Below are 27,499 nucleotides of genomic sequence, written 5' to 3'. Positions count from 1 at the left end.
TCACTAATGTGTTGATAGATGTGACACAATTTAAATAACACTCAATTAGATATTCAATGAAAGATAATAACACTGCAGATTAACAATTAGAAGAAGGAATGTTGTTGTTGTTGTTGACTTTACCCCCTCAAAAATGCATATGTTTAAAACGGCATGAAAAGAGTGTGGCTGTGAATGATACACAACCTTTCTGCTCAACAGAGAAACAAACAAACAAACAAATAAAGGGCTTGCATCGCGGTGGTGCATTCATCCTCCATCTAAATTGGAAGCGATGTGCCCTCATCACTAATATGTTGTTAACATTTCCTTATTGACTTACTGGCTGCTGATGTTTGCTTTTTATTCGGGAAACAAGCTTTGAAAAGCAGGTCTGCTGCAGCTCTTAGATCTTTTAAATCAATGCTGAAGGCTTTTCCTATATCTGCCTTTTATCAGCCTGCATGAAATAATCCCTTATCACTCTTATTCCTAATCTATTTTTTATTCCCCATGTGCCTTTCTTATTTTATATAACACCCTTTGTTGCCTTGCTGTTGCAATGGGACTATTAAATTAACTTGCCTTGAAGGGAGAGTTTTCCACAATAGGTTTGTTTTGGGGGGGAAAAGAGGTAAGATAAGAGGTTTTTTCTTTTATAAACGCAGCTTTTTTTTGGGTCACTTTTTTAGATTTCAACATTGCAACATCCCCTGTGTGCGAGAGGAGAGAGGGGAGCTGGGTTTCGTCACGACTTGCCGAAACCCAGCTTGACACGGACCCACTGTTGTCATTGGGAGAAGCCCTGTTTTGGCCGCCGCCCCCCCCTCGCTGGGCCCCCGTGTGGAGCCGCCCGCCTCGCAGCAGCAGCAGCAGAGTTCAGCCGGGCTGCCTGGGAGAGGAATGCGCTGGGATGCGGAGCGGCACCGACTCCAGGAACCCGACGCAAGCCTCACGCACAGTATGGACAGCGATGATCCGTATTCACACCTCAGTAAGTACGACTTCCGCGGTGCGATCGGATCTGTGTCTGACTCTGGAGCTGCTGCATGTTGTGCTTTAGTGGAAGACGAAGGCAGCAGGAGGAGGAGAAGGGGGGGGTGCGTTGGTTCCATGGCGTCTCCTCTCCAGTCTCTCTCCGTGAGCAAAAGCACTTTCACGCCGCGGACTTTCGCTGAACCCGGCTTGTTGTTGCCTCTCTCCTGCGTCACTGATCGTGTTCCTTCGCTCGGTTGTTGTTGTTGTTGTTTTTTTTGTTGTTGCAGAAAGTGTCAAAGTCAGGTGATCGCGGTGGTCGCGCCGGTCAGGCAAAAGGTCAGAGGTCGGCACTTTATTTGCGCTTATGTAATTTATGGCAGCTTGTCGCGCGTCTCTAACTAAACACTTTCAGACACAAACGCACAATTTATTGGTCTGGGGCGGCCGTGCACGTCTATAAGGAACCTTGGAGGAATGGCGGATTTCTGCAACAAACTTGTACAGCAGTAAACAGTGTGTGTGTGTGTGTGTGTGTGAGAGAGAGAGAGAGAGAGAGAGAGAGAGTGAGACAGAGACAGAGACAGAGAGAGACGCGCCCTGGTCACTGCTGCTACTGGGGCTGGATTCAGTGACAGCCTGATGTGAGTTCTTACTCTGTAAAAGATTGAACTTGAACCAGCAGATGCCCCCCCCCCCCTTTTATCGTCTAGATCCACAGGCATAAGGAAATGGCATCATGTGGGATACATGTATAGAAGGAGGCCTATGTGCCTAATAAGTGTGCAGTATGTGTTGGTGACAGCTAAACCTCCTTAGATCAGACTCACTGTGGAGAGAGAGGGAGTCTGAGGCTTATTGAGCTTCACTGAGTCACACACTATATGCATCATTTATCATGTGATGTTTTTTTTCTTCTTCTCCCTGCAAAAAGACTCTCACTCACAAACCACCGCAGGAGAAAAAATACGGCATGTGCCTCTGGACATTTGTCCTTTACAGTGGGCGGATAAAGAGAGAAAGAGAGATATTAGTGTGGCATTACAAGGACACAAATATCACAAAAGAGGTCTTTGAGCAGCCGCTTTATGTTATCGCAGATATCTCAGCACCATTCGGAGGGGGCTGAAAACTGTTTCCATAATGAATGTGGCTTCCCAGGGGGAAAGAGAGAGACATCTGGATAGGAGAGCGGCAAAGAGGGAAGCCCACAGTGTACAGAATAGTCCCCCTGGGCTACACAGGCTTTCTTGTCTGCCTTAAAAGACTTTGCTCTGATCAGGCAGTACAGGCATCCCCGAGATTTATGCTGATTATGGGTGTACTTCAGTTTAGTTTGTCTGTTATTGACCATGTCCTGTTCTCCTCTGCTAATAATCCCAAGGTTTTTCCCTCTGGCTGTAGCTACAGAAAAACTGTCTTTAAAAGTTGGGGAAACTGTGGGGGATAGAAGTTTTGGCCCGTTCTCAAAATCATTAACTTTGGTTGTGATTGATGCATTTCTACCATTTAAATGCTTCTCTTTTCAAAGAATGTCCTCAGGCTTGGTTTCAGTGGGGAGTTTTTAGGCTCCACAGTAATCCTGCTGCAGCTTCTTCTGCCCCACAGAGGCAATCTGGGTTAAACATTGCATGTTTGTCATTTTTTATCCCATAGAAATACTTAACAGCATCGAAAATATGAGGAACACACACATCAGTTCGAAAGCAGTGGCTGTAAACCGGTATCAGTTGAACTCTAGACGAGGACAGTTCATATCTTTTTTCGTGCATTTACTTACTTTAAAAAGTCAATGAGTTCTTTCTTAGTTTAAAGCCACAACCACTGTCTGTGTTTTGGCTCATGACTGTTATTTATGATGTATTTTGGTATAAACAGCCCACACAGTGAAACTGATAATGAGAATAGGGCCATAAACAATAAGCATTTCTTGAAATGGGAGATGATCCCCCTTTGGAATCTGTCATGAGAGTGAGGCGAAGGCGAGGCAGTGTGAAGTCAAAAAAAGAGAAAGAAAAACAGACTGGTGATTATGTGCGGATTGTTTCGTGATCCACTCACCTTTTCCCAGACATGTTATGTTTCAGCAGGTTTTGGATGCAGGCCTGCCCCGGGCATCCAGCACAGTCAGCGGTTTTACTCTTGTTTTTATAAAAAAAAAAAACACCTTTATTTTCCATCAGTGGAAGTGATTCTAGACACGCTGACTTTTGAGATGTGGGAACTTATTTAGCTCAAAGATGAGGGAAGTGACGGCCGAAAGGATGAACGGAACGGAAAGAGTGAAGGGAGCAAAATAAAGGGGAAGCGTAGGGTAGAGGGTAGAGGGGGGTTGGGGCGGGGGGACGTGGAGAAAGAGGTCATCCTAGTTGATGTGAACTCTCATCACTTGCCAGGGGTCAATGATTCACCTCCCGGTGCACACTCCCGGTGCACACTCACACACACACACACACACACACACACACACACACACACACACACACACACACACACACACACACACACACTGGGAAAGAGAAGAGAAGCTCCTTCAATCACACGCTTCATGCCTAAATTTCCACGGCTGCTAGAATGCAGACTTCCTATAAGCACGGCAATGAAATGTGACCACGATATCTTGTGACTTAAAGAATGTGGGTGTTAAAAACTTGACTGTGAAGTCCCAGGAGTATTAAAACCTGCTTCTCTAATGGCCGATCCCAGCACACAGCCTTCCCCACCCACTCCTGCAGAGTGAAGGCAGCCACACAGGTAGAGAGGGTGGGGCTCCCTGCAGGTATTTACTCAAGGATTCTTTAGCTCGAGAGCTGCAATCCTTCAATGCTGTCACATGCATTAGCACACAATGCGCGCGGCGGGTTTACTCCTGGGCACTTTTGATTGAGTGTTTGTGTGTGTGTGTGTTTTTATGCACTAGTGTAAAAAAGACTTGCGTGTCTTGATTGTGTGTGAGTGGGTGCTAATTGTGAGAACAGGATAAGGGAAAAGAAGGGGCGTAAGGAGGCCATTCTCTGCAGGGCTAATTTCCATTAATTAGTCATTACTGAAGAAAGTCAAAGCCTTGATTTAATTCCAGCTTTAATGAAGCAGAGAACCTTAAAAAAAGCCTACGGGCTGCAGCAGTGTCAGGTTATGAGACGTATTAAGCTATTTCTTAGCTAATTATCCAAAAACAACATACATGTCACACATGAGCTGATATTTAACACGTACTTATATATGAGACTTCCCTCTAATTTTAATCATAAAATGCGTGTTGGTTTTGAATTAATTCAGCAAATCTGAGGCATAAAGCTAAAAACTTGCTGAGTTATCCTGCTAACAGCGTATCTGAGTGCAGAAAGAGTTGTTATTGGCACCTGCACACATATGGTGGAATATCTACTGATGGGTCTGTAAAACCAACATTATTACCAGTCATTGCTGCTCCAAATTAGAGATGGAGAACCACTGTTGGTTGACCGTTTATATCCACAAAGGAGGTTATGTTTCCACCCCTGTCCGTTGGATTGTTTAATCTGTATAAACAGACCCTTCGTGTGAATGTGCAGAATCTGTAGGCGCGGGACAAGATGTTGGGGATGGAAGACTGTTGGTATCCCGTTCTAATCTGGCCGATCGTGTTTGAGCAGGCTTTGGTGGCCCGCAGGTTAACAGTCGGTATGGAGAACAAAATAGGTGGAACACATTGACTGAAATGCATCGGCTATCGGCTTTTTAATTCATCTGTTTTCGTATGCAGGTAGCTGTTAAAAGAGATAAGCCAAAAGTAAAAGAAAGTATCAATGTTTGTTTTGTGTAGTGAAACGTCTGATTCGTGCGGTAAAAGAAACTAGTCGGACCGTAAACAGTGTACAGGGAACAGAGATGGAATCTTGGCCTGGATATCCACTGTCTACACCAGAATCAGTGAGATATTCGCGTTAGCCCCCAGAGGCTTAACGATGGGCTCAGAGATTGGTTTGTTTGTTACCTCCACCAAGGAGGTCATGTTTTTACTCTGTCCATATCTCTGTTTGTAGGTTTGTTTGTTTCCAAACAAAACTACTGGACAGGTTGTCAAAACTCTCAATGGGAGAATGTGTTGGTCTGGGAACGACCCATAGGAGATCGGTGTGGATCTGGATCAAGGGGCGGATTGAAGATTTTTTTTCACCTTCTTTTAACATTGGTGCAGATCAAAATAAAAATCCAGATCTCGTGAATATAAATGTGGTTTCATTAAGGGACAGTTGGGCCTTGGGATTGATGTTGCGCTCTATTGAGTGACACTGTAGTTATTTATTTTATTTTTATTTATATCTAGCTATTGGGGTAAGCGTTATAAAAACTCAATTTGTGAATTAGTTGTTTCATGTATCAAGAAAGAAAACACTGAATATTCTTAGGCTCAAGCTCCTTGGATATTTTAGTTTTAATTTTGGATTATTAGCCATGGAACTTGCGATGTGAGTTTTTCACTATTTTCTGACATGATATATCGCTTCGTTTTTTTCATATACTCAATCAATTACCTAATCAGTAAGGAAAGCAGCCATGTGTGGCAGCCCTGTAACCTGACCCAGTCCCAAAGAGAGTCGGTGTTTAGAAAGTTTAAGCACCATGGAGCTCATTGCTAACAGTAGCAGGAGTGGGATTGATGAGGGGCGGCTTACAGCTCAGTAGAAGTTGGTTTAACTTGAACAGCCAATGTGCTCTGTGCCTTGCCTGAGCACAAATGGCAGCAACAGGTAAAAGCTAAGTACATTTGAGCTCATTAAACGTGTCCATTGAGAGACATGAGGAACATGCCGTAAACCTTGCTTCTATTTTGAGTGCTCCGAGGGGCATTTTTGTGTGCTAGCCCAACCTCCCACCCACAGCTGCAAGGTTGGACCCATTAATGTGCACGTAAAAAAAATACATAATTGTTCTCCCCTTTACTGCTTTCTACCCTTTTTTGTGTTATGCATTCTCCTGTACATGATTGTGTCCTTCCTCTTCCAAAGAGTCCTCCTGAGATTCGTTTAAAGGGGAATTTATTGCTTGTTTTGTACTTGTAGACACATGATGGCACTAATGACAGATTTGAAAATGAAAGATGAAACCTAAATTTAGAAAGTCACCCATTATCCTCCTTCAACATCTTCACAGTGCTCGATACATGTCTGAAGGCTAATTATGGCTCTCAGGGTTAATTTGACAGTTTTTATGTGGGCCACGACGCACGGTTATAACACCGCGTGGATTTAAAGAGGATTGTATTATTTTGGCTTCTCCCTGCGGGATTCGTGAAGTCTGAGTTAGCGAGCGTCCCTCCTCCATGGCTGTCTGCTCCTCTTCTAGTGTCCGGCCCGAGGCGAAGTCTCTTGCCAGTTTACTGTCACCGAGGGGATCTAGTTACCTGTGGCTATCCCTCGAGCACTGTATAGACATCTGATCCGGCCACATGCAGGTGCACTGCACAGGCACGGCTCTGATAAGTCCAGTAAGTAAAGTAGATGCACACATGCTGCAGTAGGTGTCTCAGGTTTTTTGATGCAATCCTTCAATGCAAACAAGACAGGGGCGAGTATTTGATAAGACGGCAGGATAAATTAAGAACGGCAGCTGCAGATTAAAATCAGTGCCAATTTCACATTCATTGGATAAGGCTACTTTCTGTTGATAGTGACAGGGCATACATCTATGGCCAAGAATGTGCGCTGCCTCGGTTGTTGTCGAAGAAATGGTTTGCGGGCCGAAGTGCGCTCAGAACAAGCATCAGATTAAAGATCGAACGTATCCCTGCATGCAGTTTATTTAGATTCCCCAAGGGTTTTGTCATGCATTGTTCTCCGTCGCCTTTATGTTATATTTTTGGCCTGTGGGGTTTCACCTCGCTTTGCTCGACCATTCTGCAGCATCGAAAAGGACAATTCCTGACTTCCTGGAATGCTATAACACTTGTTAAACACACAAACATACTAACAATGTGCACACAGGCCACAACAGTACCATTGAGTGTGCACGCATGCATGCCACATCTATTTCTTGGCATGAAGGCGAGTTACAGATGTTATTGAGGGAAGATCGAAGAGAATTCTTTAGCCTCTGGTCACCTCATGTCATTTCCTATTTCGACACTCAAGTCCCTTGTATACCACGCTTATATTTGGCAGCATTCGGTGACTAAGAAAAAAAGGGAGAAAATGTCAAAAGAAATGTCAATGACACATAATAACCTCTGCAGACTTAAGCAACATCATTGTGCCACTGTCTTCCCATGCTCTCTATTCTTGATCCCTTTTAAGAGGGAGTAATCGGAAACTTCTGGCTATACTCTACTCTTAAGCGTGACCCCCCCGCCTCCACCGTGACCACCCTCCCTCCTCGTGCCAGTCACCCGGCTCTGCCACCACAACAGGTGGCTCGGTACAGATAGTTTTACCAACGCACAGAGAGAAAGAGACATGAGATGAGTGGGCGGTGGAAGAGCTGATTTGTGCAGCAGTCAGGCAGCAAACAGTTCCTGTGGGATTGATCTCTGGGGAAGGATAATCTGGGTAATCCTATAACCGGCGCGGGTGGACTCCGCCTCTTTTGCTCCTCGCCGACGCCCCTCTCCCCTCCCCTCTCCTCTCTGCTTCTCCAAGGCGACCCTGCCGTTCCTGTTCAGAAAAGTGGTTGATGTCCAGAGTGTCCACGTCTTTTCATTTTTTCTTTTTTCCCCCTAGTGTGTCACCAAGCCATCACTCGCGTCTGAGTCCTGGTCCTGAGTGACCGGCGCCCTTGCCTGTGCCGACACTCGCAACTGAAGGCATGTGGCACCCTGTGGCGTCACCTGCAACTGGAGGAAGCACTGGGAGGGAGATAGGTTATGGTCACTGTGAGTAGCCGTGGTTTTGTTCCTGCCTCTGTGTGTGTGTCAGTTGTTTGAAATGCAGTGCTCGGAGCCATCGTAGGGATTGTTTTGATTTTTCAGAAGATGTTTCACTGTGGTTTTCAGGACTAAAAGCTAAACAGTGCACAGATGCATTGCGGTAATGCCTCTAATCCCTGTGCACTCTTTGAACAAGTTGTTTTTAATTTCTTTCCTCAGTGGGAGAAACATGCAACTGTTGCAGGACATGTTCATCTGTTGAATTTATTAGAATCTTCAGTGTCCCCTATGACTTATTGATGTTATATACTGTGATATATATATATATAGATGCCATGACCTCATTGGCTCCAGTTACTTAGTTGCTACCTTTAAAATCACTGGATCATTTTAACCAACCAGGCCTCGCTGATGCACGTTACAATCAAGAGCTTGTGACTCACTTTAGGTTTCAGATGCGGTCAGTGTGGATGCCACTCAGCTTTAAGGGACGCCCTCCAGCTCTCACTGCCTTGTCCTTCACTATCTGCTTGTCTCTCCACACATGTCCCTTCCTATTAGCCGGCTCCATTCTGCTTTCTCTCTCTGTGTGTCTGCTGTCTGTCACCCCCTGCATCCCTCCATCAGCGCTCGCTCTGATGAGTTATCTTTCTTCTCCCTCCTTCCTGTGCTAGGGAGGTGTTGATGAGAGCTTGCGTACACACTTACTGTAGTTAGCCTGTTGACTGGCTGATGTTTGTGTTGGGTGATGTGTAGATAGAGCCGCTGGCCTGTGGTGAAGTTAGGATTGAGAATGGTGACCAGTATTCACAAAGCATTTTACAGTTTTTACCCAAAATAACAAAACTTAGGTTTAGGTTTTCTGTTGTGGATCTAAACTGAGCTCAGCAGGATGTTCTACACAGCTGATTAAATCCATAATATTGTCCGCTCCAGTGATTATTGATGACATGCTAAATGTACATTTGGACCTCAATTTTAATACTAGGAAAAATTCATTTAAAATAAAATCTATTATGGTTTAATAAATCTTTAAAAAAATAATTAAAATTTAAAATTTAAAAAATTTAGATCACACAATAATTTATTCTCAGTCATTAAATATACATTTGGCACAATTTATCTTAAACATGCCAATTTTTAAAGCAGACGATCAATTTTCCATATGCTACAGACAGACCAGCACTTTGGTCCGGAATGGATGAAATGAAATTTCACACAGATGATAAATTGTAATAAGGCAAATGATCAAGAGGGATGACAATTCATTTGTTTTTCTCTCATCATCATCAAGTAAAAATCGCCAGGTCTCCAATACTTTTGAAATATGACCAAATATTGGCAAAACTACAGAAATTCCCATCCGCTTCAGACTTTTTTTTAATATTTAATGCTAATTATTGTACAAACTATGCTAAACATGCATGTTTCAGATGCCACGTCACCACATGTCTGAACCGAGGTAACTGTCGCTGTACAGAGCTGCTGCTGCTGCTCTCTTTCTAGGATCTGGTCACAGGTCCAAAGGTCAGGTCGGGTCACACTCACTAGGTCACAGCATGAGATGGATGGGTTGGTGTGTACAATGTGTGTCTGTTGACAGCACATACCCATCTCACCAGCCTCTGTAGCAGCTCAAAACTACTTCTAGGAACTCTTTTCAGACTGAGTCACAGCCGTGGATGCCCTTGCATTAGGCCAGTAAGTCCACTTGTTTGTTTGCACAGTGTGGTCAGCCTGTTCTGTCTGTGCAAGCAGACTCGTGTTAGCTCTTCTTGTTTAAGTTCCAAACTTCTTTTTTTTTTATCACTTGCGAAACAATCTTTATCTTTTCCCTGCCTCAGCGCTGCAGGCCTCCCTCTTGATCCCTCCGGGTAAAAGGGTTCACAGTGATTGCAGCAACAACCTACATATGTGAAATACAGTATGTTATGTATGTTTTATTAGCAAGAATGAGACTTTCTTTTGCTCGTTTTAAGCCACGGAGAAAACGCAGAGGTAGGGGGAGAAAGGGAAAGGCAGCAGAGTTCATTTCTTTTCTTTTGACGGATAGTGTGTGCAAGTTCACTGGAAGAGTTCACTGCAGGGCAGAATTTAGGGTCAGAGAACTACACGAGCTGAAGTGCTTGTGTTGTCACAGCCGTGTGACTTTATGGGAAAACATTCTTCTGCTTCCTTAACTTTTCAGCAAGAATTTCAGCTGTGTAACTTTCTGCGAAAAGGCCTTCAGAACATAAACAGGCGTCCTTGAAGCGGCGCGCTGTGAATGTAACAGTAGAGAATATAACAATATATATGTTTTCTCTCACCAGTAACTATTTCTATCTACTAAAGCTGGGCAGAAAAATCAATTGATGATCTAATGTTCTCAGCCAGGCTCAGAGATTAGGTGCATGTGTGTGTGGTGGTCGGATCATGTGAGTGTTGGGAGGCAAGTGGCATCCTGCCAGCGCCCCACACACACACACACACACCCTCCCCCATCCGTCCTCCCATCCCGTCCGTCTATCCATCCATCCACCGCTCCCTTCCTTCCAATCTGGCACTGTCCCCTCCTCCTCGGGCTCCCGCCTTCTTGACAGCTGGCCTGCTGAGCTGCAGATACTTACCCAGGGATAAGAGGATTTACTGACACAACTGATCAGACATCAACCTCATTTAGCAATGAAATGAATGTTTAAAGGGTGGCGACTGTGCGCTCGTGTGCGTGGACAATTTATTTGTCCACGCACACGAGTATTTATGTGACAGAAGACGTGTGTGTGTGTGTGTGTGTGTGTGTGTGTGTGTGTGTGTGTGTGTGTGTGTGTGTGTGTGTATGTGTGTGACAGGGTGCAGGGCCAGCGCAAGTCAGCTGGACCGGCAGCGAAGAGATTTCTTAATTACATATGTGCTGTATCTGATGAGCTCTCCAGGCTGATTACTTGAGGGTGCATTGTTTGCTCTGTCATTTGGTCACAGCAATGTCATCCGCATAAACATGCATGCAACCATGCTACACACACACACACTCACCCAAATATGACACACGCAGGTATTGAGACTGTTGGTGTTCGGGATCTACTGCCCATTTATCCCATACTGCCCCCCCCCCCCTCCACCTCCCTCTTTTATAGCGTCCCAGTGCTGCTCTGCTCTTCAGACAGAGATATTATTAGTTAGTGGGCCATGGGCTTATTGAATTACCACACAGTGGAGTGGTCCATGCACTCACTACCCAGTAATTAACAGTGAAAGATTTAGAGAGTTTGTGGTCTGCGATGTTTCCTCTCAACCTGTTGATCATCAGATCAGTGTGATGCATCTGTGGTTATATTTTTGGCTCCGTCCTCAGCAGCTGATTGATGGTGATGATGTGGTCGTGGTTCTGTGTGTGCAGGAAACCAGAAAATGGTTTTACACTGCTGTACTGTTTTTGATCACTTGTCTGCCGTGTGAAATAAGACATTAGATATGCTGCATACCTAAGATAAGATATAATATGTAACAATAAAATGTCAGACTTAAGAAAACCAGACCTATGTTATATATATATATATATTATTTTGACTTGTGTACTCACATTTTCAAAAATGTTTTCAACAATGTTCAAACCCAGAGAAATCCCTAATTTGATTCAAGGTTGTTAATTTATATCCAGCTACAACTTCAATGGCTTCCAAACAACAAATGACAGAAGCATCACACTGTTAGCCAGTCGGCTGTTTCTTCCTTCCAATGTTTGTATGGGTCAGTTGTAATGGATCATGACCATTCATTTCTTAACTCGGCTCAACTTGAACGAAACTTTCCTACCGCACCTCATCTGTGAACATGATTTGTGCCTGAGTCACGTTAGGTAGATTTTCTACGGCAAAGGTGGTGAAGACAACAAACTGCCCTGATCCCACGCTGCTGCACCACGTCATCAAACTATAGGTCTTTTCTTCTTGTTTTGATTGAAAGAGCCGCATCGGCCAAAGTTACATAGTTTAGTCGGGCCATATTTTCATTGTAAACTAATCAGACAAAAGTCTTAATATAAATTTCCAGGAAGTTGTGAAAAAATGTCCATAACCAAGAACGATTCCTTCAGGTTATTTAATTTCCCCAAACTATAGTCCAGGACTCAAAGATTTTTTTGATTTACAGTGATTCATGATTAATAACCTAAACTAATAATTAATCAATTGATTGTTTTTATTATAGTATAACAACATAACCTGTGTGTAAAAGAAAGAAAATATAATTAGTCTTTAAAAAGTTAGTAAATGTGACATTTTTTGTTGTCGTACATTGTTGAGTACTGCAGATAGACACTCTTTTAAACTCAGTTCAGGAGTTTGGTAACAAGTGACCTTTGATTTGCGACGCCAGCGGTCAAAGGTGCCCTTCGCCGCTCTGTCTGTTTGTTTGCTCCTGATGCGTTCAGACAACGACTGACAGGAAGCACGGCAGCCAAATCTAAGTGAACTCAGAGCGCCGTGATGAGTGTTTCTCACACAGTCTATACGCACAACCTCCCCCTTACTGTACCTCTGTGTCTCTGCCGTGCAACGTGTGACGGGGCTGTACATTCCAGAAGCTTCTTTGTGTTGATGTGATTTACATAGAATGGAGACGGAACAGCCGGTTGAGTCGGGTCATTCAAGGATAGGCCCCTTTGAGCCGCTCTCGGCCAATTTATGCTTCCTCTGCTGAACATGTTGGCCTCCTTCCAAATATACACACTCTCAAACACACACTCCCCTATGTCAGACATTCTTTAGGCTCAAGGTTATGTGTTTTGAAGTTGCTTGAGTTGTGTGACGAACAGACTCAAACCCAAACATATTTAATTGCCCAATATTTAGTAGTCACATTAGAATAGGAAATGGGATCAGAGAATGTTGTTTTTTGAACAGAGGCTTTCTTTTGCTTAACAGATCACTTTAAAAACTGGTATTCGATCAGTCATCTCAGTATTAGTAAGATCTTGTTATTAGTAGAGTGAAATAAATTTAAAGAGGGTTCTAGCCATTAAATGTACAATTATATAACTTTGGCCACTAGGGGTTTCTAAATTTAATACAATGACAAAAGGCAGAGTTTGATGTTGTCCTGAAGCAACGTGGGATCATGGGAGTGCAACTCATGTATGAATATTTAATTCACGTTACGCAGCAAACAACGATGAGTTAGAGACAGTTTATGGAAAAAACAGCCAACTGGCTAGCAGTGTTTTATCTTCGTCACTCGTCTTTTGCCCCAGAAGTGATAGCAGAGACAGGAAAAGCCTCGAGTAAAGTTGGTATGACGCAATTAAAATGGATCACCTTGAATAAAATGGGGGATTTCTCTGAGCTTGAACATTGTTGGCAACATTTGGAATGATGCAAGTACACAAAATATATAACATAGGTCTAGTTGTTTTGAGACATTTTAATGAATAACTGTTACATTGTTCATCTTTAGTTCCGATCATCTTGAAATGTAGCAATGTCTAATTTGAAAGATTTATGAGTGCGAGGTTGGTTTAAGAGGAAAAAGGGTTGCTGTGCGTGTGTCTTCGGTGTGTCCATATCACCACCTTCATTCTGCCATGTACTACATCTGGATATGTGTTGTTCCAGGATGATTTTGAGAGCCCTTGACACATTGTTAGCTGGAGCTGGATCTCCTATTCAGCACTTCCAGAATAGAATAGAACTTATGAGCCACGGAGGGAATTTTCCGTGCGCATAGAGAGAGGGGGTCAGTGCACAAACTGAGACAGTACACGGTGTACCCATCCTGTGCTCATCCATTATGTAAGCTTGTTGATTAGAGGAAAACGTGCTCCAAAAAGTTGGGAGTACACGCCTGGCACTGTAGACCTTCTTCATCTGAGCTGTGCATTTTGGAGAATCACAGACCATAGAATACAGGGTAAACTGTTGACTGCTTTTAAAGTGATTAGCGCTGCAATATATCTCCTGTATCAAGTCAGCTTTGTGGGAGAGAGAGGGAGGCCCCCATACATATTTGTCTGCCAGGGATCACTCATGGAGGGCTGGAGAAAGTGGGTGAGCGAGAGAGGGGGTGGAGGCTATAGTCTCGCTGCTAAACAGGAAGTTGCACAACATCTGTTCCTTGGCATCCAGAGAGGGACTGAATGGCCAGCTGTGTGTTATAGAGTGTGTCTCAATGCACAAAGTGCTGCATGCAGGCAGACAATGTGACGTTCCTCTGACTGTTTCCCCAAATCCTTGACATCTGAAAGCAACTGTGTTGCATTACTCATACTTTCCATTTCTTGTTAAATAGAGGCTACGCTTCTCATTTCCAGTGGGGCAGAAACTAATGTGAAACTTAATCACTGCCAGAGGTTAAGTATCAGAGCAACTTTTCAGAAGTACTCCAAAGCGTTCAGCTAGGGGTTCAGTCTAACTTAAAAAAAGGCTGCAAACACTTCACTTCAGGAAACTGACAGGCAGAAACTATAAGGTATTTCTCAGAACTAGGTCAAAATAAAAAGAAACCCTTCTTTTTCTTTTTACATCAAAACTGATAGCTACTGCAAAAGAGCATGAAGATCTTTCTGTGATTACTTTCTCAAAGTGTCAGCATTTAGCATTTCCCTTGGATGAAATAAACAATATGCATTGCTTTGTATCTTAAATTGTGCAATGACTGCTCATGCCAGACTGCTTGGCTAATTTAAAATTCTTCTTCTTCTTCTTCTTCTTCTTCTTCTTCTTAGCTCTTGGATGTTCCTCATTTAGCTGACGTGTAAAACATTTCTCTTTCCATTTTGACTTTGGGGCAGGAACAGGGAAGTCACGCTGCATCTTTAACTGGGAGATGCAACCGAGACTCTTTGCTTATATAAAGTTTATTTCCTAAGGGACAAAGGATTGCGCTGTTGTCGACTGGGAATTTAATTTCCTGACCAATGAAATGATCATAACAGAATTATCTTAAGAAATATATTTTCTTGAAGTTAGTCTAGATAATGTTTTACGAAAATGTTTATAGACCTAAATCTCATATCCTAATGGAGGTACTTATATGATAACACACAGATCATCCTGTTAATCGTACCTTTTCTTGACTTTGTAATTTTAGGGCCATGTCCTTAAAGGTGTATATTGTAATGGCAGCTGTTTTCTTCCATCTTCATGTTTCTTTGCCATATGGTGAGCTGCACGTGAACGCCTCTTGCAACTTCCTGAGTTGGTGGTTTGTTCTGAGGGTGGTTCTTTACATCCGTAGGCTCAGTAATGTTTGACATGATTCCGGCGTGTGTTGTGGAGACTGGGCTGCTGCATTATGTTCAGATCATGGTTTTCTGGTCAGACCTTTCATACTCAAACCATGTCCGTGAGACAGAAGTAGACTCTCTTCTAGGTATGAGCTCCTAGTTTTGTCTTGACTGGTCAGAGTCTTTGTCATTTTTCGTCACATTCACCCTCTTCCATGTTTTTTTATTTTGCCTTTATTCAGTAACAGAACTTCATCCCAAAAATACTCAAACAGGTGCTTTTCATTGTGTGTCAGGGTATCATACCATGGCCCCCCACACAAACACATACACACAGGAATGTGACATTTAACTAAGAACAATGGCCAAGTATCACACTGCTTGTGTGTGTGTGTGTGTAAAGGTGGGTGGGGGATGGTTCACCGACACACAAGGAGAAGCTTCTGCATTTTATGGCCATTGTGAGAAATCCAACCATTAACTTGCACACGTTGGCACACTGTGTGTCACTCTGTGTGTCACTCTTCATCAGTAAGATAAATTGTTTTATTCACTCCCATGAGTCACTGACATTAGCCCGGAGACACATTGTTCATTGCATCAGTCTGTACCAGAGCATGTGACAGCCTGCGGTATTTGTACATATTAATTATGTGTACTCTACATGTTGCTTCATACATGTACATACAGTATGCGTATGTCAGTTGTTGAAATATTGCTTGATGGTGAATGAATGTCCTCACAGCTACAGCACATGCATAAAATTACACACCACACCCTGTTACCCAGTTGACTGACATCTTTTCTAAGTAGGTCATCTATGTAAATGCCAGCCTGTCAGCTTGCATCAGGGGATGCAAAGCAAAATCAGAACCCTGTGACCAAAATCAGGTGGACACAGCGTTCTGACTGCCTCCATGCATATTGCACTGTTGGCCAGCAATGTATTTTTACACTTTTGATCATTAAAATGGAAATCAGATTTTCCACTTCTGTGTCATTTTCCCACACGGTATGTTTTCCACTCATTTTGAAGTGTGATATCAGGTGGATTTGCTCTTCTGAGAACTTAAAGCTGCTATGGTCAATATTTTTTATAATAGCAATGGACACAATGACTGCTTATTGTAAAAGGTGTTACTGATTGTTTTTATCTTATAGCCCACACCTTTAATGATATGGTTCCTTCCCACCTATCTGCTCAGTGCTGCCATAAGATTAGCATTTTAGCTCACTTCTAGAAATGATGGCTTCCTCACGCTGTAAAAACATGAGGCCAAGATATCGGATATGGGTGTCGACATCATGTGCTGTATGGTGATGTCATTTAGAGTCTGAGCAGTAGTGATAGTGGATTTGCAAGGTCCTGCTGATACATGTGCTCAACAGGTCTCAGGTGTCAATCATGACATTTCACCGTGTTTTTGTAGCATCAAATTAAAAGCAAACTTACCGGGAAAATTTGCATTTGAACAAACATCAGTGTGACTAGAGCAACCTAAAATGAAATTAACCATATTGGGGGGGAAAATCTTTCATCTGTTAACATGGAGGAGGCAAGATGTTTTGGCCTCACTTTTGGGGATCTGTAGCATAACTGAAGCATGACCAATAACTTGGTCATGTGTGTGCTGATGTAAACAGGAATCAAATTGTCCTGTCTGCAGGTTGTTGTTAAGTTGCGGAAAATAGTAAGAGTAGGGATTTTTTTTTTGCTTGGACATATGAGAAGGTGGAAGTGTGACTGGTGATTAGCGTTTGCCACACTTGCTATTTGTTAACCGTACCCGTACTCGAACCCGATTACCAGAGGCTTCAGAAAAAGAGTCAAGGATATGTTGTGACTGATGAAACCCATTGAGGAAGCAAAGGAGGTCGTCTGCATCACTGTAGACTCAGTTTCTGCTCACTAAAACACAACCCTGGAGTTTTGTAATTAAAACAGCTCCAGCAGCATTTCCAAAAGTCTCTATTTAGGGCCAAGAAAACTCCACAGTAACATGGACGTCACACATAGCTGAGATTACGTGTTCTAAAACCTCAATTAATTTGTAATAAAATCCTATTTACCATGTTGACTTTAAGGTGACATATGTACTAATTCCTATTTTACCTTTCACTCCAGTGTGGACTGAATAAAAGATTTACAGTGTAAATACAAGATTTGTTGTATTAGATTGATTGATAGATATAAATCCTCTTCACTCTGTTTCTCTAACACACCTTTCCTTCTCCCCCAGACTCTACGGGGCCAATGAGTGCGGCCCACACCCACCCGCCCCCCATGGGTGGCATGGTGGGGCACCCGTCAGTTATCAGCAGCTCCAGGCCCCTGCAGTCCCCCATGTCCGCCCTCGGCTCGTCGATGAACGGCCTGGCCTCACCCTACCCCGTCATCACATCGTCCCTGGGCTCTCCCTCTCTATCGCTGCCGTCCACGCCCAACATGAACTTTGGTCCTCTCTGCAGTCCACAGGTAGGAAAGTGTTTTGATGGTGACACACATCATCGGACATTGTCTTAGAAGACTTCTTTCAAGGTTCACTTAAATAAAATGAACAATTTATGATGTTTGGTGCACTCCAGATTAAATTTTGTCAATCGCCCTCTTGTTTGAAATCAGACAGGGCCTTCTATTCATAGCTGCACCCTCATCAACAGAGATTTATCTTCCTTCAAACTACTATTTTTGCAAAGTCTGTCTGCGTGAAACTATCATGTTCTTCGGTCGATCATGTGCCTTCCACTCTTGGAATCTCCGGCAGCGGTCGGCACGTTGAAGGTTAGCCATATCCAATGTGTTGGGCTGGCAAACCTTGGGTTTCTCGCGGTTTCCTCCCCTTTAACTGACCTTTACACGTCTCTCCCTAAAGGTCATCGGTGGGTTCTGCGTTGCTGCTGTTATGCCAAAGGGACTTAAGAGATGCAGTCCAACTAGGGAAACATACGTTTTCTTTGGTTTATTTTTCCTGTATATTGTCGGTTTAATCTCCTTTTACAGCATCATACTGGTTATTATAGCAGATATTTATAAATACCACAAGACTGCTCTTTTTTATTCTTTGGCATATTGGACTGCAAGAGAAGCAGAGGGCTTATGGAAATACTTGCTTTAAGTGGTCCATAGAATGAACTACAAACCCCACAAGGCTTAATGCTTTGACGATGGTGTGTTTCTGTACATTCACACACACCGACACACACACATATTGTGCTTCAGAGGCCGGATTGAGGCCAGGGCTGCAGGGCGCAGCGGAGAGCAATATACGTTGCTTCAATCACAGTATGGATCTGTGCCTTTAGGGACAGTCAGAGTTAATACGATTGTTCGGTGTCACCATCTTTTGACTGCTCACCGACAGCCAGTGACCAAGCCGCCATCAGGTCATTGTGTCGTGTAACGTGTCGTACTGTTTTCACGGGTTAACTGGAGTTCACGAGCCTGTCATGGGGTGACAACAATGAACACAAGCATATTGAATATTACGCTTCTACATCCGTGACAGGGATATTCAAGGGTTCGGCTATCATTTTCTTCTGATCAAGTATTAATCAGTGCTTTTTGACATTGTTTGACTATTTCACTGCTGCTTTTAGTTGCAAACAAACCATTTAAAGCTCACAGTTAACATTCAGTTATATTTATAGTATTTATTTGTATAATGAATTACTGCTACCACAATTTGTGACGGTCTATGATCTAATCCTGTGCTTGGAGATGCATGTGGGGGAGGGCTTTATTTTTGTTTAGATTTAGAGCTAGCATATAGATCTTTTTATCCACTTTTTAATAACTCTTTTACTGTCATTAACTTTATTCTTTATTCTTTATCTATTCTTATATGTTCTTAATCCTCATTTAGCTCCTTGAACCTGTTTGTGTAAGCTGCTCCAAATCAAGTGGGAATAATATAATTATTTTAGTATTAATTTGAATTTGCATCCCAGGATTAATTTGAACATCCATTAGTCAGTAAATTATTGTCTTAGTTAATTAATAAAAAATTTGTTCTGTGAAATGTTAAAAATATTATTTTTCATTCAAATTTCTCAAATCCGATGTCATTATTTAGATTAAGTTCTCCACCGATCGAATATTGGTGAATAGCTTAATCTGTTTGCACAGTGAATCTTAGAACGACACGGTTACAAATTGTACCAGATTTTTTTTGATTGGATTATAGATTTCTTAGTTCATTTAAGCAATACAAGATTATTGAAGAGTGGATCTGCATGTCTGGCCCAGGAAAGGCCTGAGTAAACCTAACATATATGATGCAGTGTGTTCTTCATACCATGTGTGGTATAAAGAATGTATGTCGCATCAATAATCCATATACAGTGCTTGTAGCCGTTTTGGCGCGAATATGTTGTTCGTCTGAAACTGAATGTGCGTCTGAACAACTGTTTGAGTTCACCACAAGGCTTATTTTTCTCAAGCTGTACATGTGTAAAATTAATTATTTGTGAAAACTGAGCACTGAAGAGGAATCACTGTGCGGTACTGATTCACCGATGAGCGAACACGCAGGGGGCTGAATGCTCATTTAAGTGTGACTGCCAGCCTTTGGGGCATCTATAGATGAAGAGGCCAGTGGCGGTCTCGAAAACAAGCGTTCTGTGGGAAAAACTGAAAGAAAGAAAGAAAGAAAAAAAAAATCTCTTGTATAATCTTCCTCCGCTGTGAGGTCACAGCCACCGAGTCCTCAGCTCAGCTCAGCCATTAGAGGATATTCATAAGAAAGTGCACTTCGTAAATAAGTGAGAGGAAGAGCCTGAGGTGTCCTATACGTCAAGCTGCATCAAATATATAGGACGGGAGGGCATATGTAGGTCAGCCTTGTTGCTTCCAAGGGAGTGCAGACGTGTGCACATACACAAACAAAAAAGCATAATTGTGCACCACATACATGCGTCCCATGGTCCCACCTGGCCCTCGGTCGGCAGGAGAGGGTCAAAGGGCGGCGAGGAGATAAGAGAGACAGAGATATGAAAAAGTCGAAGGAAGTCAGACGAGTTTGCCCCCGGCCTTGAACATGTTATGAATCTCACTGAAAAGGCTCTATTACCTCCGCTGAGCGCTGCAGGGTCGCACTTATTCTAACCTCAGTGGGTTGTTTACACCTTTTTGTCTCCTTCAGTGACACGTGAGACCGCAGACACATCAGTCTCAATACGTTAGCTGTGAATTTTCTCAAACCGCCTGAGAAGCTGCTAAACGAAGCTCATAAATCCAAAATGAGAACTAGGCCCGATAAAATGAATCACGCGGACATTAGAAGCATCGACATCTTTATCACTTCAAATCTCCTCCATTCTCCCGAGTTTGAAGACCCTACGCAGGAGCCCCCTCTGCTGTCCGTTTCTGAGAACTGCACCCTCTGCACACGTGACTCCCAACGCCTCTGCCTGTCAACAAACATCGAGAAACCTGTGTGACGAGCCTCAGACAGCAGACTCAGCTCCACCCCCTGCGCGAGCATGTGATCGCACCCTGCGACACTTTCACAATAAAAGTGTGTGGGTGGGGGACAGAAAATGATAATATGGGCACACAGAAGACAAACTGAGGAATAGAGGAAGAGAGGCAGTATCATGAGACCTGCCTAGCACTTTTCGCTTCTTACTTCCCCTGCGCTTCCTCCTCTGCTCAGCTCGCTCGGTTCTGCCCACCTCAGCTTCAACCTCTGTGTCTGCTCTCTCTTCCTGGCATCCTCAGATGAACTCGATGAACAGCGTCAGCAGCTCGGAGGACATCAAGCCTCCGCCGGGGCTGCAGAACCTGGGGAGCATCAACTACCAGTGCCCCAGCCCCGGGGGCATATCCAAGCACATCTGTGCCATCTGCGGGGACCGCTCCTCAGGTAAGGGTGAGGAAGTAGGACATTTTGCACTTCCACTCCCACATACACATTATCTCACAGATGGGTGGAGGAAAGATAACACATTGATTTCAAGGTGACTTGTCAGGCATTTTGCCGGTTTTATTTTTCTTCTTGCTAAATTCTTCACAGCTCTATTGTTTTTGTGTTAAATGGGTTTTTCATAGGGTTGTTATTGGCAACGCCTGTTGTTGTTGTTGTAGTCCAATCCTGATTCCAAACATATATATATAATCCACGCTGTGAACCTGAAGTACAGTGAGGTCAAATGCTGACTTGATGTGGGGGTCTGTGTCTCCACAGGGAAACACTACGGTGTGTACAGCTGTGAGGGATGCAAAGGTTTCTTCAAGAGGACCGTCCGAAAAGACCTGACCTACACGTGTCGAGACATGAAGGAGTGCCTGATCGACAAGCGCCAGAGAAACCGCTGCCAATACTGTCGCTACCAGAAGTGCCTGGCCATGGGCATGAAGAGAGAAGGTGGGCCTGAGTTGTTTCTTTCTTTTTTTTTATAACCCAACATGCGTTTTCATTACAAACATGAATTGTTCAAACCTGTAGGAATATATTACATCCCAACGTTTCCCAAGATACAAAACATTTTTCAGACAGCTTTTAGACAGGCACTGAATATTCCGGAGGGGCCGAACGGGAGAACGCAAACGTCAGGGTCAGTTATTACGGATATTTCTAGGGACTTGTCCTGTCAGCCCCCTAGCAAAATGTCCAAGTGACGCCATGTGAGAAGGTCCAGAAAATTCAGAGCGAGCAAGTGGGGGCGTTTACGTGACATTTCTAACAGGCAGCAGATACAAAACAAAAAGGATACAAATGTGTCGGCATCAAAAAAGATGCCATACATTGAGAAGGCGCCACAGAAAATGTAAACTTGGAAAGACAAGAATGGAGAGCTTTTGGCAACAAGAGCCAGTGGGCTGTAAAAAAGACACAATGGAATTTAAATTTCAATTGTTGTTGCCAGCTTCGATGCGCTATAAACAAAAACACAGTTTTTTCCGGAGCGGAATTTATTATGATAGTTCCGGATATTCTCCTGTTGATATGAACGCGTCGGCCTCAGACAAGTTTTTGCTTCTTAACGTGATGCACAACCATCTTTAGTGTACTGTGTAAGTACATAAATATACATGTTGCAACCGTGACCATGTACGCCCTGGATTTGAATATTTGATTTTCCGCTAAATGTGGTTCACAGTTACAGGAGTAAGCAGATGTGAAAGATATTTTGTATTCTAGGGAATCTGCTTCAGAGGTTACATTAAGGTTCCAGAGATGTAGAGTTACCATTGTATCAGGGATGTTGCCATGAATATCTGCGCCAGAAGATTAAGCGTGGGTGGTTTGACCTTAAATACATGCGCTTATTTGTGTGATTTTGTGTTTGTGTGTGTGTGTGTGCAGCGGTGCAGGAAGAGAGGCAGCGTGGGAAGGAGCGGGGGGAGATCGAGGTGGAATCTACCAGCAGTTTCAACGAGGAGATGCCTGTTGACAAGATCCTGGATGCTGAGGTGGCGGTGGAGCCCAAAACAGAGACGTACAGCGAGGGCAGCCCCGAAAACTCGGTAAGGATCCCAGGACTCAGAGCTTTGTCCCAATCTGCCCAGCAGCTAAAGCCTGACAACGAAGCAGCCTCTGGGGGCAACGACTTATGTTTTAGGGCTTCCAGTGTAGACTAAAAAAAGATAAAAGCAATCTGTATTTGAATGCAGATAAATTAAAAAGCTCATAGCCGATGCGTGTCAATCGGTGGGTTCGGCCCCGTGCTCTGTTGACCTGCGGGAACGTGTTTGGTCAAACTACAAACCAACATCTTTCCCCCGCCGCCTACATATTCTTCATATTCACATGCTGAATCTGGTTATGGAATTTGGATTCGCCCAAACCCATAAACTATCTTTACCTTGACGTTGAGGTGGAAACTAACAAATGTGGGAACAACTTTTTTTTAAGTAAAAAACCTGCTTCTTTATGATGTTAGTCCTGAAGCTGAAGTGATGATATGATCAGTGCAAGTGAAGATTTACACTGACGCAGCCTGATCCCTGATTTACATGTTGTACTGATTGGTAATCAAGTTGGATTATATGGCGTTACAGGCTTTACTGTAACTTCATGACTCAGACAAGCTCCTGTCAGCGCTGCTGACAACTGCCCTGACGTCTGTCTGTGTTATTTTACAGTTAGAAATAATTTGACCTTTTACTTGACCTTTATTCTGATAGGGCAATGACTTAACAGCGGCATACACACTGATTTATATTGATTTTATTGAGTAACCCTGCACAGTCTCATGTAATCCAACCCAACAGCCCTGCTATAAATCTTACACCCTGCCGCTGAGCTCCGGTGACACTGGGCAAGTGGTAACTGAACTCTCTGATCATTTTTGAAACTGACTTCTGAAACCTTCACAGGTCTTGAGAGGAATTTGTTGGTTTAAAAGGCACTAAAGCTGCACCTGCTCTAGCTGCTGATAGACATGTTCAGGTGTCAGCAGAGTTGCTCACCAGCGCTGTTGTAGATTTGATGTTTCATCTGCTCGTTTCCCCTGCAGACGAACGACCCTGTCACCAATATCTGCCAAGCAGCCGACAAGCAGCTCTTCACCCTGGTGGAGTGGGCCAAAAGGATCCCGCACTTCTCCGAAATCCCGCTGGACGACCAGGTCATCCTACTACGAGCAGGTGGGCTCACCGCGCAAACCCTCGCCATCAGCAAGCGTTTGTGTAAATAACTGAAATGCGGAAGCAGGGATCCACAAAGGTTAATTTCCTTGCATTAACTGGTAAATGGTCTGTCCTCACAAAGCGCTTTTCTTGAGTCTTGAAACTCAAAGCACTTTAGAGTACAGTTTTATATTCACCCATTGCTTCTATGTGCAGCACTTTCTCGGCAAGGAAAGGGTTCAGTATCTTGCCCAAGCACACATGCAGACTAGGGAAGACTGGGATCAAACCACTGACCTTCTGATTAGAGAACAACCGCTCTAACCCCTGAGCCACAGCCGCCTTTCTATGACCCAGCAGTTATTCATCCTCAGGCAGACCCTCTATTATTAGTCGTCCACAGTCACTCAACACATCTTTGCCATGTAGTTAAATGGAGCAATGAAACCAAATATAACTGGACTATTTTCTGAGTCCCAGCAGTGCAGTTTGCAGCTGTAACAGCGCTGCCTCCTGCTGGTGAAAGATTACACACCATGAAGAAGTCTATCGGAGATTATTTTAGTTTTAAGAGAAACGTTGGACAGCAGAACCCTTCCAGCAGAACTAGAATCACACTCAATAAAGAGGATACCTCTGCCAAGGCCCAGCTGTCCCATTAAATCAATCCATGATGCACATAATTGCATACACTCATGAATATCAGTGCAATCTTTGAAAATTAAAAAAAAAATTATGCCGCAATTTTAAAAAAAAAGAACCACACCAAAATGTTTTGGGTTCCCACCTGACCAAAAACACATCCTTCCAGCATGTTTCGTGAAAATCCACTTTGTATTTTTTGCATAATACAGCTACATAACAAACATACAAACACAGATGGAAACCTCTTTGGCAGAGGTAATAAAATATTGTCACCAAATATTTACACAAACCTCAGATGGACTGTGAGATGGGGATTCGACAGGAAGTGGGAGTCAGTTGTTGTTTTTTTTTGTTTCCAGGCTGGAATGAGCTCCTCATCGCCTCGTTCTCACATCGCTCAGTCACGGTAAAAGACGGCATCCTGTTGGCGACGGGCCTCCATGTCCACAGGAGCAGTGCCCACAGTGCAGGAGTGGGCTCCATCTTTGATAGGTAGGAAGCAGATATGGCAACAACTGAAAAGCTCAAAGTCAGCAATGATGAGTTAACCTGTTTGTTGACTCTACAAGGTTTAATAACTTAAATATCGAAATACTTGTAATTTACCTCTATTACTGTAAGAGGAAGGGTAACTGAAGATTTGTTCACAACCAGTGCAGATGTTTGATTCATTTTCTGGACATAGGTAAAGGAAATATTGCTGTTTCTCCAGGCCACCGTCATTCAGATGTGTTCGATGTGTGATTTAGGTTGAGGTGGCTAGTTTCTCTTGAGCAGCTTTCAGACCTGCGCTGAACTCTGGACATTTACCCTAAGTTTTCCAGGGGGTGTGTTCGCGAGAATGCAAATGTCCGAGTCAGTTGCTCTCAGATATTTTCTGGAAGTTTTTTCTGCCAGCCCCCTATAGTCAAATGTTGGGAAATGTGAGAGAAAGCAAATGTGAGAGTACAGCGGGAAAATGTCTGAAAAATTCATAGCAAGGAAGTGTTGATGACAGTTCTAAAACTCCTGCTGAGTTCTTCATATTCTTTATACAAAGTTTCCAGACTTGGAGGTCATATCTGAAAACGGCAAAATGTTTGCTAAGAATTGAAAGCAAAGTACATCTATATCACTGGTCAGCAACTGATTTAGTCAATTTTTGAAAAATGTGGGTTAACTCTCTGATGTTATTGTCTTGTTCCCCTGCAGAGTACTCACAGAGCTGGTATCTAAAATGAAAGACATGCAGATGGATAAGACAGAGCTCGGCTGCCTGCGAGCCATCGTCCTCTTCAACCCAGGTCTGTTATCTTGGGATTTTGAATTGTCCGAGTTGTTTGTTAAATGTTATATATTTTCCCACTGCTTTCTTATTAAGCGGATGTGTTTTTTCCATGTCTTCACTGTAAATCTGTGTATTTATCCCTCATCAGGAAAAACACATTATTGCTTTAGTTTCTGTTATTTTTTCTTCAAATAGGTTCAAATGCATGTGGAAGTTTTGTGGAGCAGAAGTGATTCCTATGTGGTTGAATGTGACTTTGAATTTGTGTTTTATTTCAGATGCAAAAGGTCTTTCGAACCCAGCGGAGGTCGAGGGGCTGAGGGAAAAAGTCTATGCTTCGTTGGAGTCATATACTAAACAGAAATACCCAGATCAGCCTGGCAGGTAGGAAATGCATTACATGATCGGATCCATCACCATTAAACAATATTAATCAATTGCTCTATTGTAGTTGTACAGAACAGTGAAGATTAGCGGTGACGTTACATTGCAGCACAGCTGTAGATTTAAAAGTTTAATCCTAGAAGTATAACCATACACAACCAACACACACTCATGCAGACAAACACAGTCCAACTGCAGCAGCTGCAGCTTGTGCTCTGACCAAGAATTTTGTTTTTGGTACTAATTAAAGGCAAAGTGTCTCTAAAATATCTTTAAATAATCAAATAAGAAATATCTTTGAAGTATTTAATTAAAATGAATTAAATAAAAACCATAGTTTGGTGGTGCTGCATGGTGGCTTTAGTGGTTTCAATTGATAGTTTTGATGTGACTGCTGGGGGCAACAGGTACTGGGAAGTAAAAGCCCACATTGAATGATTAGGAAAAAGAAGATGAAGAGTATTTCTTTTTGAGAGAATTTGGAAATTACAAAAAAATATATTTGACTAATGATGGCTTATATGAAGACTCGATCTCAGTTTTTGTTTTCCTCTTCCCCAGGTTTGCCAAACTGCTGCTCCGCCTGCCCGCCCTCCGCTCCATCGGCCTCAAGTGCCTGGAGCATCTGTTTTTCTTCAAGCTGATCGGGGACACGCCCATCGACACCTTCCTGATGGAGATGCTGGAGGCGCCGCATCAGATCACATGACACCAGTCCCTCCCCTTCCCTTTGTACATACTCCCACATTGTCAGCGATATGAAGATATAATTAAAGAAAAAGACTTGATTAAATATTGTGAAAAAGCATATTTTGTACCAAGCGAAAACATTGTAATTAAAATTTTTAAAAAAGTATTTTGATGTTGTGGGGAGAGTGAGGCGGATTGAGTATACTGTCAAGATGAATTCTAATACATTTGTTAACAGATTTCTTTTGTAAATAGATCATTACAGGTGTCTGTTTAGAAGAAACCCAATGCAATTTTGAAAAAATAATATTTTATTCAAAGAGGAATTGAATAAGAACAGAAACCATCCCTCACTTTGAGAATTCTTACAGAATAAAGTTATTTAAAAACGTATCTAAAATCTGAGTTTGTATTGTCGTGTTTGGACTTATCGCCTCCACCAAGGGCGTTATGTTCTTATGCTTTTGGCTTGGTTGTTTGTCTGACTTTTAGCAGGATTGTGTACTTCACAGATTTCCGTAACATTTGTGGGGGGGTTGGGACATGATCCAAGGAAGAATCCATTTAATTCTTGGAACAGATGAGGATAAATGGGGGGTTTACACATTATACTGTTGAACTGTATCAATATTTTAAGTAATTATTCTATTTCTTTTCCCAAAATTATCAAACAATTACTAAATTCCCTAAATACTCATTAAACATGAAATGTAGCCGTTGAATTCTAGCTCCTGCTGTGACAGAATGTAAGAAAAGTGTTATTCAATAATGATAATCTGTTCTGATCTACTAAGTAAGTAGTCTCATCGGCTGACTTTTTCTAGCCTAAACACTTTTCACAAACTTTTCACTTTATACTTTTTTCAAACCTGATCTCTCTGCTTGTACAAGAGTGGAGGAACATCCTGTACCGCAGAAAGTAAGTAATCAGGATCAAGCAAT

At 42.9% G+C, this 27,499-nt stretch overlaps 1 protein-coding gene across 2 annotated transcripts; it reads left to right on the top strand.

The window, feature by feature from the left end:
* Nucleotides 1–816: 816 nt before the first annotated feature.
* rxrgb (retinoid X receptor, gamma b) lies at nt 817–26,957 on the top strand. 2 transcript variants are annotated; one of them, XM_061077651.1, is made up of 11 exons: nt 903–973; nt 7,653–7,804; nt 17,240–17,475; nt 20,719–20,863; nt 21,185–21,364; nt 22,307–22,467; nt 23,460–23,589; nt 24,576–24,708; nt 25,408–25,499; nt 25,762–25,867; nt 26,429–26,957. In XM_061077651.1, the coding sequence occupies exons 2-11, from the start codon at nt 7,738–7,740 to the stop codon at nt 26,574–26,576; spliced, it is 1,398 nt and encodes a 465-aa protein (XP_060933634.1). In that variant the 5' UTR covers nt 903–973; nt 7,653–7,737; the 3' UTR covers nt 26,577–26,957. The 2 variants fall into 2 exon arrangements, with proteins under 2 accessions (XP_060933632.1, XP_060933634.1); XM_061077649.1 differs by lacking the exon at nt 7,653–7,804 and having other exon boundaries at nt 817–973.
* The last annotated feature ends 542 nt before the right edge of the window (nt 26,958–27,499 follow it).

This window comes from Limanda limanda, chromosome 9, assembly GCF_963576545.1.
Source record: "Limanda limanda chromosome 9, fLimLim1.1, whole genome shotgun sequence".
NCBI lineage: Eukaryota > Metazoa > Chordata > Actinopteri > Pleuronectiformes > Pleuronectidae > Limanda > Limanda limanda.
Note: the sequence above shows the minus strand (reverse complement) of the source record. Positions and strands in the feature narration are given on the sequence as shown.